General features: G+C 52.9%; 6 protein-coding genes across 6 annotated transcripts; 2 read left to right on the plus strand and 4 right to left on the minus strand.

Moving 5' to 3' along the window:
• Window positions 1-139: 139 nt before the first annotated feature.
• PFLUO_LOCUS471 (uncharacterized protein) lies at window positions 140-1,558 on the plus strand (the record flags this gene model as incomplete). Its single annotated transcript, XM_073782111.1, has 2 exons — window positions 140-1,247; window positions 1,317-1,558. The coding sequence occupies 2 exons, from the start codon at window positions 140-142 to the stop codon at window positions 1,556-1,558; spliced, it is 1,350 nt and encodes a 449-aa protein (XP_073634569.1).
• Window positions 1,559-3,652: 2,094 nt separating this feature from the next.
• Window positions 3,653-5,730, plus strand: PFLUO_LOCUS472 (uncharacterized protein; the record flags this gene model as incomplete). Its single annotated transcript, XM_073782122.1, has 3 exons — window positions 3,653-4,406; window positions 4,463-5,155; window positions 5,219-5,730. 3 exons carry the CDS (start codon window positions 3,653-3,655, stop codon window positions 5,728-5,730), a joined length of 1,959 nt encoding a protein of 652 aa, XP_073634570.1.
• A 1,199-nt stretch (window positions 5,731-6,929) lies between these two features.
• On the minus strand, window positions 6,930-7,959 carry PFLUO_LOCUS473 (uncharacterized protein; the record flags this gene model as incomplete). The annotated part of the gene is made up of 3 exons (XM_073782133.1): window positions 6,930-7,496; window positions 7,545-7,627; window positions 7,677-7,959. The coding sequence occupies 3 exons, from the start codon at window positions 7,957-7,959 to the stop codon at window positions 6,930-6,932; spliced, it is 933 nt and encodes a 310-aa protein (XP_073634571.1).
• Window positions 7,960-9,792: 1,833 nt separating this feature from the next.
• PFLUO_LOCUS474 (uncharacterized protein) lies at window positions 9,793-13,366 on the minus strand (the record flags this gene model as incomplete). Its single annotated transcript, XM_073782144.1, has 5 exons — window positions 9,793-11,342; window positions 11,397-12,389; window positions 12,445-12,885; window positions 12,954-13,199; window positions 13,252-13,366. 5 exons carry the CDS (start codon window positions 13,364-13,366, stop codon window positions 9,793-9,795), a joined length of 3,345 nt encoding a protein of 1,114 aa, XP_073634572.1.
• A 909-nt stretch (window positions 13,367-14,275) lies between these two features.
• On the minus strand, window positions 14,276-15,437 carry PFLUO_LOCUS475 (uncharacterized protein; the record flags this gene model as incomplete). The annotated part of the gene is made up of 2 exons (XM_073782155.1): window positions 14,276-14,579; window positions 14,635-15,437. 2 exons carry the CDS (start codon window positions 15,435-15,437, stop codon window positions 14,276-14,278), a joined length of 1,107 nt encoding a protein of 368 aa, XP_073634573.1.
• Window positions 15,438-16,319: 882 nt separating this feature from the next.
• PFLUO_LOCUS476 (uncharacterized protein) lies at window positions 16,320-16,736 on the minus strand (the record flags this gene model as incomplete). Its single annotated transcript, XM_073782166.1, has 2 exons — window positions 16,320-16,649; window positions 16,734-16,736. The coding sequence occupies 2 exons, from the start codon at window positions 16,734-16,736 to the stop codon at window positions 16,320-16,322; spliced, it is 333 nt and encodes a 110-aa protein (XP_073634574.1).
• Window positions 16,737-16,991: the final 255 nt, after the last annotated feature.

Genomic DNA, 16,991 nt, shown 5'->3' on the forward strand with positions numbered 1-16,991 from the left:
GGCCAGGTGCAGAACCCCTGTCCACCGCGGATAAGATAAGCACTGCCAACTCCAAGCCTTTTGCCTTTTGTAGCCTAGTTGCTCCCTTTTCTCACTCGGTTCGTTGACTATTCTTGAATCAAGAATAACTACCGCCACCATGGAGGAACACCTGCGTCAGAGTATCTCCAACCACCCACATGCCTTCCAGCACTTTCACAGCAACCCGCCCAGCTCGCCTCACCGTTCCGACAGGATGTCGCCGCGCGCCGAGGCCACCACTTCGGCCCTGGAGACCGAGTCAGCCGTAGCTCGACAGCATCGCCACGGCACTGATGAAGAAGGTCATGAATACCCTCGATATTCTTCCGACAGCGACCCATTCCGCCTAGCTTCTAAGCTCAAGACCGAGGAGGAAATCCGCCAGATCAAAGCCAATACTTCGCGCAAGCGCGATGGGTTGGCTAACCAGGGCTCGAAAATGATAGATCGCGGGAAACAGGCGCTTACGAATCGCAAGCTGCAGGGGTTCTACGAGAACCAGAACGAGAACATCCAGCGGATGCTGAAACCCGTCGAGGAACATGTGCGCGCGGCTCGCGAGTTGAACAATGAGAACAGTCTCAAGTACAAGATCGCTGTGTACGGCAGTTTCGCCGCGAATATCATCCTGTGTGCCATCCAGGTGTATGGTGCCGCCTCATCCGGCTCCCTTTCGCTCTTTACCACCATGGCGGATGCGATTTTCGACCCAATGTCCAACCTGACCCTCCTACTATGCAATAAAGCCGTGAACCACGTCAACCCGGCCAAGTTCCCTGCTGGCAAGGCGCGCATTGAGACGGCTGGCAATATATGCTTCTGTTTTCTTATGACCGCCGTGTCATTTATCATCATCGCATTCTCTATCCGTGAGGTCGTTCAGGGCTCTGATACCCTTACCTCGACTTTCCACCTACCTTCGATTATCGCCGTCGCGGTGGCCTTTGTCACCAAGCTTTCTCTTTTCACCTACTGCTTTGCTTTGCGCGAGGTCTCCCAAATTCGGATTCTGTGGGAGGACCACCGCAACGACTGCCTTATCAACGGCATTGGTATAGCGACATCTATCCTAGGTAGCAAAGTTCGCTGGTGGATTGACCCTATGGGCGCTATCCTACTCTCTGTTCTGATTAGTGGACTGTGGCTGCACTCCGCTTATGGCGAATTTCAACTACTGATTGGTGTCACTGCAGACACTAAGATGCAGCAGCTTATTACCTATATCTGTGAGTTTTTTTTTTTTTTTTCCACTTTACTATTGATTATCTGAGCTACAGCGCTAATTACATCTGTAGCTATGACTCACTCTCCCCTTATCACCGCCATCGACACGGTCCGCGCTTACACTTCTGGCCCCCGTCTGCTGGTGGAGGTCGACATCGTTATGGAGGACTCGGAATCCCTGCGTGCCACCCACGACGTCGCGGAGGAACTGCAAATAAAGCTTGAGTCTCTGCCAGATGTTGAGCGTGCCTATGTGCACGTTGACTATGAGACTACCCACAAGCCCGAGCACTTCCTGAAGAAGGAGCTTTGATTTGTGTTTGCGTTTGTGATTCGGGGTATTTGAAAATAGTCGTAGATTACCATCTTGGTTGCAGGCTACATGTATATATATATAGAGGGCATATATTGGCTTAAAGTTCTAGTAACGGATTACACATAATAATGATTATACTGACGTGTTCGCACAAACATTACGGAGTATCTATAGTGGTATCTACGTATAGACCTTTACGGCTTCCTATTGATCCGTTGCCTCGCTAGTTAGTCGACATACAGATGACTTACCGGACTAACTACGGCGCGCGCTGCCGATGCATATTATCTATTCCCTGGCCCAAGGCGCGCCCGGCCCGTCGTATACTATCTGCTCCCCTACCTCTGTTCCTACTGACTGTAAGCCACCTAACTTGCTCGTACAATTTGCAGAGTATTCGGTAAGAACTTTCGTCTATTTATAGACTTTCTACTTTTACGGCCTCTCATTGTCCCCATCTAAAGTCCCTTTTCTTAGTTTCCGCCTCCTGATTAAAGGCAACGCCACTTCATCCATCCCAGCTGCTGCCACATTGCTCTGCAATATTAGGAGTTTGCGCCGATTAGGCGCGGGATTAGTTGGGCGCTGCCTTCTATAATTGAATATCTAAATAGAAGGTTGAATTAGCACCCTCGAAACAATGTTAGTGCCCCACCGGCGTGTTTGGGACACCAATCCTGCATCCTTTCGAGAAGGATGTACGGATGGCCTGCTAAAATACGGTAAACGTTTGTTTAGATTAGCGTAACTAAATGCTTCTTGGTAGGTTGATTGCCCCATTAGTCTTTTCCTCTCCTCCACCTTCTACGTCTTTCTTTGGGGGTGATGCAAACTTCAATCGGACCCATGTTGGTGTAGAACGGAATTTTCTAGAACCCCAAGTCAGAATTCCCACACCACTGCAAAGCTTTAGAGGAGAATGATCACATTGCTCTTGGCAGCCCCCCTATTCTGCAATAGAGAACAGACATAGAGATATCAGGGAAGATTACTACTTCCGGGCGCAAGAGGTCGAAGCTAGAGTCAGGCCCTAATCCTAGAATCTGGCACTGGGGTCCAGAGCTAATACTGTTCTCGAAGAATTAATTCCACCAAAGAACCTCCATTTCTATTTTAATCTACTTCTAGTAGGGCCATCCTGACGCTAACTCGAGTTGTGTGTAAACTAGCACCACTGATCAATGAGGTGAGATCCCCCAGATCCTTGGGGAGCTAGAAGAATCCACGAGGAAACTTATCTGGGCCACGAAAGTCACCACTGGGAAGTCACAAATAGGTTGATGGAACTTGGGCTCCTTGTTTGCCCTGTTGGCCCTCAATATCTTATAGTGGGTCTTGGCGTGTTGTTGTGCCCTTAGCTCAGACTACGAGCCCCCGATAATCTCCATAAGGCACCGATAACAAGGGCCAAGGGGCCAGAAGTTTCAGCCCCTTCCTGCTGCAAATAGGAGCATGCCCTGCATATATTTTTTTGTGAGCGATAATCAAGCTTAAACAACATTGACGAACATCCCCTGTCTCTCCTGAGCCGATGGCAAAATAGGACACCCCCCACCCAGGCCAGTTTCCGATCACCTCAGAGCATAGCATCTACCTTTCGCGATATTAATATCGTGTACCATTATTGTGTCCGCTTTTCTATCTTGGTCTTGCCCCCTATAACATGCCTATTGTGGTCCCCTGAGATTGCCCTGAGAGGATTTCTCTTGAAGGAATGTGCCAATCCACTGATCCACATTCAGGAACTGTTTACACTATTCAGGTCTAGCGCTGGCCCCGTGGCGCCGATTCCCGCGCATCTGGGGCCGCGTCTTTCGATATCATAACCTCTACTATCAGAAATCCTTTACAGTTGGACGGGGTAGAGAAATTCTCGCAGCCATGTCTATAAATGCAAATCCGCCCGCCGGTACGGCTTGTACCGAGTGTCCTCTAGCAATAATCTACTTTCTTCTTGTGTGGTCGTGTTCAATTTCCTCTGGTAGGCTTGAACACAGCAACACAGTACCTACACCACGGAAGACTTTTGTCACTTGATTTTTGAAGAAAAGCCTCTATTTTTATTATTCTTTCTCCCTTATTTCTCTCACAATGAGGTACACTGGCATCGTTGCCATCGGCCTTTTGGGCTCTGCAATGGCACTGCCCGCCCAACAGGACATTGCTCGTCGCGGTTTGATTGGTGACATTGGGGGTGCTCTTACCGGTGCTTCCAATTCTTTCGATAACGGTGGGGGTATTGGTGGTGCTATCTCTGGTGCTATCACTGGTGGCTTGGATGCTATGAGTGGTGATAGCAGTTCGAGTGACGGTAGTAGCAGCTCGAGTGGGGGTGATGCTGCCAGTAGTGCTCCCAGCGAAGCTCCCTCTACTCCCAGCGAAGCTGCCTCTACTCCCAGTGAAGCTGCCTCTACTCCCAGTGAAGCTGCCTCTACTCCCAGTGAAGTTGTCTCTACTCCAAGTGTTGTTGTCTCTACTCCCAGTGCTTCTGCTATTCCAGTCGACACCACAGACAGCGGCGACAACGATGACAACGATGACAACGATGACAACGATGACAACGATGACAACAGTGACAACAGTGACAACTATGATAACGATGACACCTCAACACCTGTCAAGGTCTGCAAAAACAGGAACCTGCACAGTCAGGAGTTGGAAGAGGACGACGCGTCCATAAATTCCGGCGTCATGTACGACAAGACCCCTGGTTCCACCAGTGTGCCCGCGCGATGGGGCTCTGGCGGCCACTTCTCCACCTCGGCTTACACCAGCTGGCCCTCCGCGAGCCCGGTGGCACGCTTCGGAAGCAGGAGGTACAAGAATAGGCGCAGATCCGGACCCGGTAAGAGCAATGTTCCGTATTCCTCCCATGAGAGGCTATAACTAACTACGTGCAAGGCCACTATATTGAGGAACGAGACGATAACAGCTCTATCGGAGAGAATGGAGAGAATGTGGGCGATGCTCCAGGAGGACACCATGGGCCCGGGCCCGGCGGACCAGTCGGGATTCAGTCAGTATCTCTATCTGAATGGCAAGACCCAGTCCAGACTACGACAACTCCACCTTCTTCATCGACTTCTGTTGTGGCTACCGTTACACCTACGCCCTCGCGATCCAGGATTGGACAATTGCCCCCGGCGCTGGCCTCTTCTGTTATGGCTGCAGCTGAGGGAATCGCGGCAGTTGCGGGAGTTGAACCGATCGTCATAGGTACGCCCCAGGAGAGTGGCCATGCTATTCCTCCAGTTCTACAAGGGGGTGTTCCGCCCAAGATCGGAATAATTGAGAAAACCGAGTCTTCTGCCGGTAGTGTTGGACCACTTGCGGCAGATGAGAACATTTCCCGCCGAGATGATAAAAGCTCAGTTGGTGCGAATGGAGAGAATGTGGACGATGCTGCAGAGCAACATCACGGATCTAATTCATCAGGAGACGAGGAGCAGAAAGACCCAGATCATACTAAGACACCTACTATCCTGACAACTCCTATTGCTTTGACAACTCCATCTTCTCAGTCTAAGATGGTCAAAGTACCGTTGAGTGAGCTTACTGAGATAGAGAAAGACTTAGCGCGTGTTGATAAACAAGGTACGTCCCCCTTGCCTCTCGAAACTTCTACTCAAAAGTACCGAGATAATAACTCCCCATCAGTTGAAAAAGCTGAACACAAGAGCGGCAACGATGTGGAAGAATCCGGACAGCACAAGAGCGGCAACAGTGTGAAGGAGTCCGGGCAGCAAAAGAGCGGCGACGCTGTGAAAGAGTCCGGGCAGCAAAAGAGCGCCAACGGTGTGGAAGAGGCCGGACGGCAAAATACCGCCAACGGAGGGGAAAAGTTCGGAGACCACAAGAGCGGCAATGGTGCTGAAGAAGGGCATAATCCTGCACATTCAACCGCTACTCCGACTACTGGACCTTCCGCCATTCGGCCTTCTGTTATTCCCACCGGCACTGGTTCTGTGCCTCATTCTGGTGATGGTCATGGTGAAGGTTATGGTGGCTCCGTCGATGGTCACGGTAGTGGCTCTGGCGGCGGCCGTCATGGCGCTGCTGAAGACAAGCCGGCATCGACAAGTTTGGCTGTCTCGCCATCCTCCAGCGCCGCTCCGGTTTGGGACCACCAAGCTGCTGCATCCGGCGGTGAGACACATATACTCCCTTGAGGAGTGCTTTGAACTTCCGCGGCGTCGACTGTTTCGCAGAGTCGACCATCTTCACCTTTCCAGCGACCGCTCGATTATGAAAATTGAGCTCGAATGCAGGTCAATCAATGTTTTTATATGCTACTAGACTTTTGAACGATTTCTTCAACCGATATTGGTGTGATTTTATAATGAGACTTTACAATTGTATCGATGAAACGTTTGCAACCAAGCCTTTTGAGCATCCCAGCTTTTCAGTAAACACTTAGTTAGAGTCGAGTTCCTGAAGTAACTCAATAAAATCCTCGTCCCCTTGTTCAGCCAGTGTCTTGAAAGTTGATCTATTTATCTTCAACCACTCTTGTTCCTCTCCAACCTAAAGTCGAAAGATTTTGTTAGGACCAGGTCTCGGAGCCGACAAAGCAGCACAGCTGAAAGTCAGGAGAGGGTGCCTACTTTAGGCCGTGCAATACCAGCTTCAAACGCAGTGGTTAACGCTCCCATCACCCACACTGTGCGAAGATTGTTCTCTCCTTCTTTGCCCACAATCTTCTCCCACTCCGACACGATGTTCCTACAGTGCTCGATGTACGATTCATTGCTCCGACCTTCACTAGCCCGTGTCCGAATAATGATTCTATTATACTTCCGCAACACGCCGCCCCGGAAAACAATCTGACTGCTGACATCCGTGAACCGGACATTGATAAAGAAGCGTGGTGTACTGAAGCGTGTCACATGTAGGCTTGTCAGAGCATTTGCTAGTTGCTCTTGCTGTGCAAAGGTCAGGGGACAGACATGTTCAACGTCGTAGAGAGGCATTGGAAAGTGAATTCAGTCAATGTAACAGAATCGCGGTGGTAAGTCAGGTATAGAGGCAATGATGGACTTCTGTGTTTCTCTTCTTCATGGGATTTAAAGGTGTTTCAGCCCCGCCCTTCAGCCGAAGGCCGAGCTCGGTGACTCGGCCGAATAAGTCAGCTTGAATACCTGGATTTATACCAAACCTTGATTGAAGATTATCTTAGCATTTTGGGCTCTAGATGCGCTATCATAAGTTAACCTCGGCTGTTAATATGCAAACTACCGATGAGGGATGGCATCAAGATGCAGAGCTGCTTTCGGAACCCTTTTTTTCCCGTACCTTTTACCGAATCTACAAAACAAAACCTAGTCATTCCACGGAACAGAAATCCAGAAATACATGCTAGTAGCTATCATCAGTGAGTCATATCCCTCGTCGCAGTCCGCGCGTGCATCTTGCCGAGCCAAGACTGCGCTGTCCAACGCCGAATCCGTTTCCCCCAAAGCACAAAAACAATGACCATGAGGTTATTCGCAAGAAGAACCCCTCCAAAAATTCCCGAGATGACCACCGCGTACCCGCGCGTCAGAATCCAATCCAGCAAGAACGAGCCCATCCCGAAAGAGATGGCTTGTTTCCCGAGATTCATGGCGATCAGCATTTCCGGGGTATTCGCGTTGTATGAGTCCACCGCGTAGGCTAGAGTAAAAGTAAAGTAGAAGTAGGAGCCAAACTGGTCCATTGCTACTCCAGCAAAGTACCCGACCCAGTGCAGGTTGCGTTGCGCGGTAAAGCCGTAGACTATCAGTCCAGCGGGGGCAAGTAGGATAGCGGGGAATAAGACTGGGAGACGCATTTCGGCTTCGCGGATGCCGTTGTTGCGCTTGGTAAGAAATGCTGCAAGGCGATCCGAGCTCGATGTGAAGGGGAGAGCGAGGAAGTAGCCGATGAAGGAGGCGACTGCGATAAGACCGGAATTGGTCTACGTTTTATTAGCGTGGTTTGCTTAAGGAAGGGTTGATCTACATACCTGGCTCCAGTTGTACGGTGGCTCTGTGATTTTTAGTGGGAAGGTGTAGTTGAACGCCAATGCACCGAGACCAATATACAACCCTAAGCCATACTATTAGCTGAGAGATCCAAAGTTAAATTCCAAACATACCGTAGCTGGCAATTACCCAGAAGACAGCTGGAATAAAGAAATATGAGAATGACCGGAGCATCGTGACAAAGAATTTAGCATCCGGATCGATGGAACTCCACGGCTTAAGGGTGGCCAGAAAAGTCTTCCGTGGAGGCACTGTTCCGGAAGAATTTTCGACCTGCTCAACATCCCCTATTTTCTCGGAACCATTGTCTGCGGTAAGAGAGTTCGATGAAGAATGCGGCGAAGTTGGACTTGGTGGACGATTATAAGCTGATTCTTCCACAAACAGAAAAGCCATGATAAAAAGCGCAGCAGCGAAAGCGGCTTCCACGTAGAAGAAAAGTCGCCATGAGTAACCTCCTGCAAGCATATAGCCTGCATAGAGAGGGCCAGTAGATCCCAAGCATAGACACACTTTTCCAGTCAGTGGGACGCTCTTTCTGGTTTCATGAGACTAACCTGTGTAGTATCCGATTCTCTTTCCCCGCTCGTGGATATAGAATATGTCGTTAACGAATTGTACTGGTAGGCTCTCGCATACACCACTTAAGGATGTTAGTTGTATTCTGTTGCTTTGGATTATGAAGAACAATACCTGCCAAACCCATGGAAGACCCGAGCAACCATCAGACCCGTATAAGTTGTTGACCTCGAGGCACCAATCAATCCGGCAAGGAACTAGTTCAGGTCAGTCAGCAGAACAGATCATTATGCGAGATCCATACTGTTGCCATAGACAATAGTGCAACTGGACGACGTCCCAGCTTCAGGTACATCGGCACCAGAATGAGAGACCCTAGACAAACGTCAGCTACTGCATTGACACGGGGGATTGAACATTGTTACCAAACCCAAAAGCCAGATTCGGATATGAAATCAGGCCCGATGCTCTCGCTGCGGATATCCCAAATTCTTCACTGTACATCCCGATATATACAGACGGACCGACGAGAGAGCTGTTGCCGAGAAACGAGTAGATCGAGGCAATGATCAAGATGATGTTTTTCTTCCACATTGGCCATTGTAAAGGGTCGTTGGGGTCTTCCGCGGGCACGGGGTAGAGAGCTTGTCCGTAGGCCGTGTCATCGCCCTCGACGGCACTTAGGTCGACGGTTCCTGGAATATCGCCTTCATGGGCATGGCTTGCTCATCTGTTAGTAATGCATTCTGGGAATGTCGCGGCTAGAGGGAAGCTTCTCTACCTGTGTACAAGATGCGTCCTTCCCCCCGGGACTGCTGCCTTTTGAACCATGGTCAACAATGGGCTAGCATTAAAGCCCAGACAGAAACACAAAGATGCAGGTAAGGCTTATTGAAGGATTGATATAAGTTGGGTCTAATTCCGGGGTAGCTTGCTTTATTTGATTGACAAGGGGGGCACGACACGGCAGTTAACACTCCTCAGCTTCCCGGCTATTCCCCGAACAGTATGCAGCCCTTTCCTGCGGGGGTGGGATCAGCCACCTGCTAGCTTTACCCGGTGGGACCGTGCTCTGCGTTGCACACAAGTACTAACAGGGATGTAGCCTCATCGATGACGGGATGTCTGCAGAGAGTTATTTCGGGATAGGCCTAGTTTCTCGCTCCTTCGAGCTTTTTTTCTAAATCCTGAATACATACATGATAATTAGCAATCCGTCACAACCCCGGCTTATCCCCGGACTGTCACTTTAGGGTTTGGCTATGATGGGGCAACAAAGAAGCCCCACACGGGGCAGCCTTGTCAGCAATAATATTTCCGAGGTCAGAAGGGTGAATGGCAAGCAGTAGGGAGACGCTGATTTCTTCTCAGAAAACGTATGATGGAAAGACGGTTCTTGCTTGTTTACGCCCGCCTCTCGCTATCAAACTTCTTCCTCTTCCTTCCTGCATTCTTCTGCTCGGTTGTCAAGGAACTTCGGGAAATGATTGCGTCTAGACTCAAAACCGGCGGTAACGTCCAGCTTGCCATATTCTTGTCAGAGAGAAGGGTAATGTATGGACCTAGACTACAAAGTAGATGTGTTATAGTTACAATTGGCGTTACTCAAATTGAGTGGTATCTGTCTGAACGGAAGAAATATGCAAAGGTACAAAACACCAGCCCTAAACAGTGGACATATCATATCATAACCCAAGTCAAGTCCCAAAACTACGTAAACACATCAGTAGCATACCTCTCCTTCGTCCTCAGCTTCTCAAAGAACTTCTCCGCGGCAGCCTCCTCCTCCAGCTCTGCATTGGGCACCTCCTCACCGGTCTCCTTCGCCCTAGCCAGGGTCTCGCGCCTCTTCTCCAGATAGATATCCTTGCAGGCAGCACGCACAGCGCTACCAACCCCAGTACTGCCACAGACATAGATCCTCGCACCCTGATCAAAGAGCTCGACGAGCTCTGTCTTGTCCTCCAGCATCAAATCCTGGACATGCTGGCCCGGTGTTTTGTCCGCGGGCCGGCTGTATGCCCAGCGCACATCGACGGCGCCGTCATCGGCCCACTGGGCTAGCTCTGCGGCATGGATGTCATCTTGGCCCTTGGTGCGGCTGCCAATGTACAGGACTGCCCTGGCGGGCTTTTTGTCGTCAGAAGAGGAACTGCTGCGTCGGCCGCGGATCTTCTCCGCGCGGTCCATTACGAACCCCCGGAACGGGGCGAGGCCGCTCCCCGCACAGGCCATGATCATCGGCGTTTGGAGATCGACGGGCGGCTTGAAGCCCGAGTGTGATGGGCGGACGGAGATGTGGACGCGTTCGCCGGGCTGGAGCTCGGAGAGATATGTCGATGCAACGCCCATGTACTGCTCGATGGCTTCGTCGTCTTGCGCTGGCGGAGCTGATAGCGAAGGCGCGTTCAGCACGGAGAAGGTGATGGAGCATTCGGACGAATCGGTCAGCGGCGAGGAGGAGATGGAGTACTGGCGCACGCGCATTGGCGGGAGCATGGGGAGGAAGTCGCCGATGGAGAGGTTGATGGCTGTGTAGCGTGTAAGGAGATCCAGCGGGCTCACGCGCTTCTGGACAATCTCCTCTGTGAAGCGGCTTGGACTGGATGCCATGTAGCGCAGCTCTGCTTGGGTTTCTGCGTCTCCGACGGCGGCGTCGGCGAGGACGTTGATATCGCGCTTTGAGGCTGGTTGCGACAGTTCCACGTAGGTGGAGAAGAGGTCGAAGGCTGAGATGGGTGTGTCGAGGGGGATTGACGCTGGGGTTGTTGAGGTCTGCGATGTCTTTTGAATGCGCAGCATGGCGTCCCAGGGCAGATCGAAGCGGCGGATTGCGCGACGGACGACTGAGTGCGGGTTCACAGGCAGAACAGCGAGATAGTCGCCGCATTGGTAGGTCATATCCGACGGCAGCTTGAATTTGATCATCCGCTTAGTTGGACATCCAGGCTGCGTCAGACGTCTATTCTCAACCACGAACCCCTCTTCCAGCTGCAGGCCGAGGGTAGAAGCCCGCATCCCGGAGCTCACGTCCACGTGGAGAGACGATTTCGACTTGGAGTTCTGGTCTGGACCGGACCCGCCGAATTCGGCTGTGATGCTGGGCCAAAATTCCCTCTCTCCCCAGCTGTCGAAGTCGGTGAACATGTCGGAGTTGGCTGCGTCGGCCAAACCAATATCGCAAAGGCGGTTTCCTCCATTCTCCGCAATCAATTCGTTCACTGCTTTAGGGATGCGATGGAACGTGGAGGCCCAGTCATCTTGAACAAAGAAAGTTAGTGACACGACTGGACAATAGCAAAGGGGTTACTCACGGTGTCCACAGCCAAAGACTGCGTAATTGACTCCATCCAGATCACTTCCCTTGAGAGATCGGAGCCACTCAAAGAAGTGAGCAGCGTTGTCCGGCGGTTGTCCCTCATAGGAGGCCGTGATAAAGACCACAGGATCGGTCTTGGCAATGTTCTGCATCGCTGAGTCCAGCGAGCTGACTGCGGCCGAGTAGCCGTAGCCAACAGCATCATCAGCCAATCTTCGCGCAAATGTTTCACAGGTGCCCGTATTGCTTCCATAGAATATGTGCATGGGCTTCAGCTTGGCGCCCGCGGCAGGTGTCGCCTTGGGTCTCCGGTCCCGGCTGGCTGCGCCCGTAGTGGCCGAAGCAGCACCGGCACTCCCACTAAGGGCGGTGCTGAGCTGCGTCGGATCCAGACCCTCTCTGAGAGTGGCCTTCATATGGAAATCCTTAGGCTTGATGGTGAGGGTCTGCTTGATACGCAGATCATAGCTGGGATTGTCCATCTGGAAATTGAAGTTCTGGAGCAGAATAGCAATCACGAGCAGAGCCTCCTGCCACGCGAAGGGGCGGCCAATGCATCCGCGCATGCCATTGCCAAACGGCTTCCAGGCGTTCTTGGGCAACTTTTCGAAATTCTCGTCCAGCATTCGCTCCGGTCGGAACTCGTCGGCGTCGGGCCCGTAGACCTGCGGGTCGCGCTGCATCTTGCCCAGCATGAGGACGATCGGCTCGTCCTTGTGCAAGACGTATTTGCCGCCACCCAGTTTGACGGGGTCTTCGGTGTTCTTGTCAGGGTGAGCATGCATGGCAATTATCGGGGCAGTCGGGTTCAACCGCAGAGTCTCGCGCATCACGGCTGTGATGTAGGGGAGCTTGGACATGTCTTCGACGGTGATCTTGCGACGCCCGATGACTCGGTCCACTTCCTCCTGTGCTTTTTGGTATGCATGGGGGTTCTTGAGTAGGTAGTAGAAGAGGAACGACAACATGCCCGATGTTGTTTCGTGGCCTGAAGGAGTCTCCGTCAGCCCTGTCCATGAACTGCAAGTGAGGAGGGTCCATACCGGCAATCAAGAACGTGATCATATTATCAACAATCGAACCATCCGTCAGTCCCTGACCCGTCTGCGGATCGCGGCCCAGAATTAACGAGTTGAGAAGATCCTTTTTATCTTCCGGGTTATTCTTGCGTGAATCCACCAGTTCCTGGGCCAGGTTGCGTAGAAAAGTGATATCATTCCAGTACTTTGTATTCTCACTGGTGGGCAGGTTATTGAGCAGATCGGGACGACGCGCCCTATTCCCCGACCCAGACAGCAGACCAACCATGGCCTCGACAAAGGGATGAATCTCGTCATGATAGAACGAATTGAACCGCGTTCCCATGGCGCACAGCGCAATCGTGTCCAACGTCAAGCGGGTAAAGTCGTCAGTCACGCCGATGGGGACGTTGGGGCCCTGGCGCGCCCATTTCATCACGAGCTGACTGGCGATATCGTACATTTCTAGCGCGGGGGGGCATCAGTTCACTCCGTTTATGTCCTTGGTGTTGCCAGAGATCGAGGGGGCATACCATCGAACATGCCGCGGATATTCAGCGGGCCAAACGCGGGCACCAACACACGGTGCGCGACGGCCCAATTCTCCTCGCCGGGGTAATTGGCCGTGAAGAGACCATCGTGGACCCCGTTGCGGATCTGGTTCAGCGCCGCACTGACGACCTTGGTGAACCGGTCTTCATTGCAGACCTCGTCCACGAGCTCATGGGAGCTGATGAAGACACGTGGGCTGCCGAGTAAGGTGAGTCGGAAGATTGGTCCTACGGGGCCGGTCAGTTCGTGATTTTTGAGTGCTCGACGAACCATCCGTACCGTAGTTGTCTGCCAGCAGCTCGAAACTCCTGGTGGGCTGCTCTGCTTCAATGTCATAGATATTGCCGAAGAAAGGCATGCCCTTCGGGCCCGGGATGGGGACCTCTTTGGCCATGACGAGAAGTTGGTGAGAAGTTGGGCTGGGTGTGACGAGGGGCAGGAATGAGTGAGGCTTATAAAGGAGCCTTGGCCGGGCAACAAATACCACCGGGCACGGATTTCGGCGAGTCCGAGATCTTGCATGTGTATCTGAATCGCAGATCTGACCATCGGCCCCGACCGCCGACCCGACCATAAAACTAATTCTCCGAGGCACCTTACACGGTAGAACTTGCGACCCAATTGACCCGATTCCGACTCCTCTACATGTATTTCACCGTCTCCGTCTCGCACAGCCTACCAATCCGACTATCGGGATGGCTAACTGAGCCAACGGTTGATTTAACGGGTTATGCCAACGACGTCATTGCACAGCACAACATAACAAGGGAGCGTCTACACGCACGACACTTTGGCTAAATAATAGTGCTACTACTAACCCAACCCACCGAGCTCCTCATTGCAATAGTCACCCACCTCACCTCCGAGCGCGACATCAACGCCTACCTCTACAGCTACAACGCCCCCAACCACCGATGAAACGGGCTGACATGGGCCGCAGAACACAACCAGCTCGCGACGGCGACAAACAGCATCCCTACGAGCGAATATGGAAGAACTTAGGGGCGCCTATATGAAAAAAAATGAATAATTGAGCCTGAAAACGAGGTATGTGCTGATTCAGGTAGCGGTATAGAAGAAAAACAAAGACCGCGGTGGCCAGTCCAACGCCAACAGCGAAAAGGATTTTGCGTGAGAAAGAAGGATATCGACAGAAAGATAGCAGCAGAGACAGAAAAAATCCAGGCCAGGTCATTAGTTAGCTGAATGCCTCTGCCGTCGCAGGGAGACATCGCCGGCGTGTACGGACAAGACGACAGGGCAGCAGAACGATTCGTAAGGAGAGAAAGGATCACGGCGACCGTTACATTGCTTGGTAGCCGTTGTGGCGAATGCTGGTGCTGCTCCACTCGGTCTGCTTCCAATCGTTCTGGTAGGTCTCCATCTCGTTGCGCTCCGTGTTGTACCGGGCGTCGTCCAGGGCGTGCTCGAGACGGCCCCTTCGGCGCTGCTTCAAGCAGTAGAGGCCAACGGCAACCACGACCAAGGCACCGGCGGCGGCTGCCCCGCAGTACACGCCGATATGGGCGCCCTCGGGCAGATCGTCCCATTTCTCGGACAGACTCTCTGGCGGGTGCGCGATTCTATCTTCGGCGGTCGAGTTTCCACTATCACAAGCTGTTAGGATGGCATTTGGATATAATCGGCCCAATAATCACTCACCCGATCACGTTGATACTATGAAAGGAACCCGAGGTGCCGTCGTACTGGTACTCCTTGCCGGAACTGAAGTCCTCCACGCGGATCCGCTGGATGGTCATGGTGAAGGGAGCTTGGGACCAGTCGACCATGCCTCCACCCCACTTGATGGTACCAGGGCTCTCGCCCTCCACACCCGAGGGCCAGAGACTGGCCTTGACCCGGCAAGGTGTCTGTGGGTAGTTCTGGCCGTACACAGTGAGACGCTCGGAGTAGTTGACCTGTCGGACCATGTCACCATCGACCCACCACTGTAGCTTCTCCTGATCCCAGTAGGTGGTGTAGTTGTGGAAGTCGAGGTTGGCATTGGCGGCATTGTGCTTGGCACCGCGGTTCCAGGTGGTCGTGTTACCCTTTCCGAAGAAGTCGGACTGCACGCCGGTCGTATTGGAGCCGACCCACTCCCAGTCGATTTCGTCGAGGTCGTCGGACTCGAGAATCACACCGCTGATGATGCCGTTGCCCGTGGCCATCTTCGCATGCACTTCCATGACGCCGAAGAAGATGTAGAAGTTGGACATCAGCAGGAGGGAGTCGCCCTCTTCGTTGAGGGTGAACTGGGCGCCTTCGGAGGTGTAGTCGAGCGAGCCCGAGGTCATGTTCCAGAGGGTGTCATCGAGGGTCTCGTTGAACCAGAAGGTGTGTTCGGTGCTCAGGGCAGGATCCGGGGGGCATGTCGTCTTCAACGGGTTGCAGGATGTTTCTGCGTTGGACTGGGCCGCGACATAGCTGACCAGGGTGGCCAGGAAGAAGTAAAGAGCGAGCATAATGATTGATGGTCCGTCAGGGGAAGTGTATGTAAAAGAACGGCTGTGCTTCAAATTGGGCACGAGATCAGAGACGGGACAGTGGGAAACGCCCACCAGCAAAGAAGGAACGAGGGTCAGACGGAGTCGTACATGGAGCAAGAAGAAAGAAGAGGAAGAAGAGAAGGAGTGGGAGCAGTGTGTGGGTGTAAGGGGAAAGAGCCACTACTGGTGGATGACTAGCCCGATTAGGAAAGCGCGAGGGAGCGTGCCTGGCACTTTACTGCATTGGGCAAGTGCGTTCGTAGGGAACGATAATGGCCAGAGAGCCTAGGAAGGGATTGAACGGTTCGCCCTAGGGAGTGTCTATGTAGTAGGATCCCGAGTCCAGTCCTCAGGGTATAGATGGGACCCCATGCAGCCTCCCGTTCGTGCAACGCCCTCACGATCCATCCGGGCTTCCCCCTTGCAGAACCTTTTTGCCCGAGGCATGGGGCCAATCATCTCGGCCCCAGAGAGCCAAGTCTCCCACGGTGGAGCCGGATCCTGCCTCTGCGCAAACAAGTTCGTCTAGGGTGAAACCGACCGTGAAGGAAAGATAAGAGTCCTCGGATTTGATTAGGCATGGATCCCTCACTCGCCAACCAACCATGATTGGCGGTGGTTGGTTCAGGGCAATGGAGTCTGGACTGGATCGATGATCATAATCATACATAATTGTCATTATTGATTCGTGTCCCATTACCTGCAGTTTGTAGTGCCATCAATAATCATCGTCAAGCCTGAGCCCCCTGCTTTCTAGCCCCCCACGAATCCTCGACCCAGCCCCGCCCAGCCGCACATCCACGCCAGTGATGATCCTCGGCCCAGACGCTCGCTCCCGGCCTCTCCCTCGCAATCACTTCAAGTCACATATACCCTTTCTGGTCTGCGCACATCGGTCTGGTACCGGCGCGACGAGCCCGGTTTTTCTGTATATTCCACCACAGAAGGGCGCCGACGCCGTCTGCGATCATGCGTTCGGGTCACCGGCGGCCGGTAGCCCGGGTCTGGCTCGCCGCCGAAACTCCAGGCGCCCGGCAGCTGGCACAGGCGGATGAGCCAGAGGATCAGCAGCGTGCCGGCGATCGTGCCGATGACGATGCCGGCAATGGCCCCGCTGGAGAGGGTGCTTGGGCAGCTGGTGGAGGAGGCGGTGGATTGTCGCGCAGTCAGGATGGTGTTGATGGGGGCCTGTCAATTGAACGTTAACTCTAACGGTGGTCTGGGACGGGGCCGGGTGGTTCGGATGGAGCCGTGGAATGCGGGAATGCTTACCATGGTGAATGCCTCGTGGATGGTGGAGCCGCGACCACTGCGTCGATAATGATAAAAGCAGGGCGGTTACCAGCCGACCAGAGAAGCGAAAAGAGAAACAGCGAGAAAGGGAGGAGAAGTTAGGAGGCCGAGTCTTAAAACCACTCGACTTTATCCCAGAGGCTGGGACCCCCCAACCACCCGTGACGTCACCCGTATTCCCGGCCGTAAACAAAACCGGAATACGGGGATGCTCTCGAGTCCAATCATTCTCCCCTG

Source organism: Penicillium psychrofluorescens (genome assembly GCF_964197705.1).
Source record: "Penicillium psychrofluorescens genome assembly, chromosome: 1".
Taxonomy (NCBI): domain Eukaryota; kingdom Fungi; phylum Ascomycota; class Eurotiomycetes; order Eurotiales; family Aspergillaceae; genus Penicillium; species Penicillium psychrofluorescens.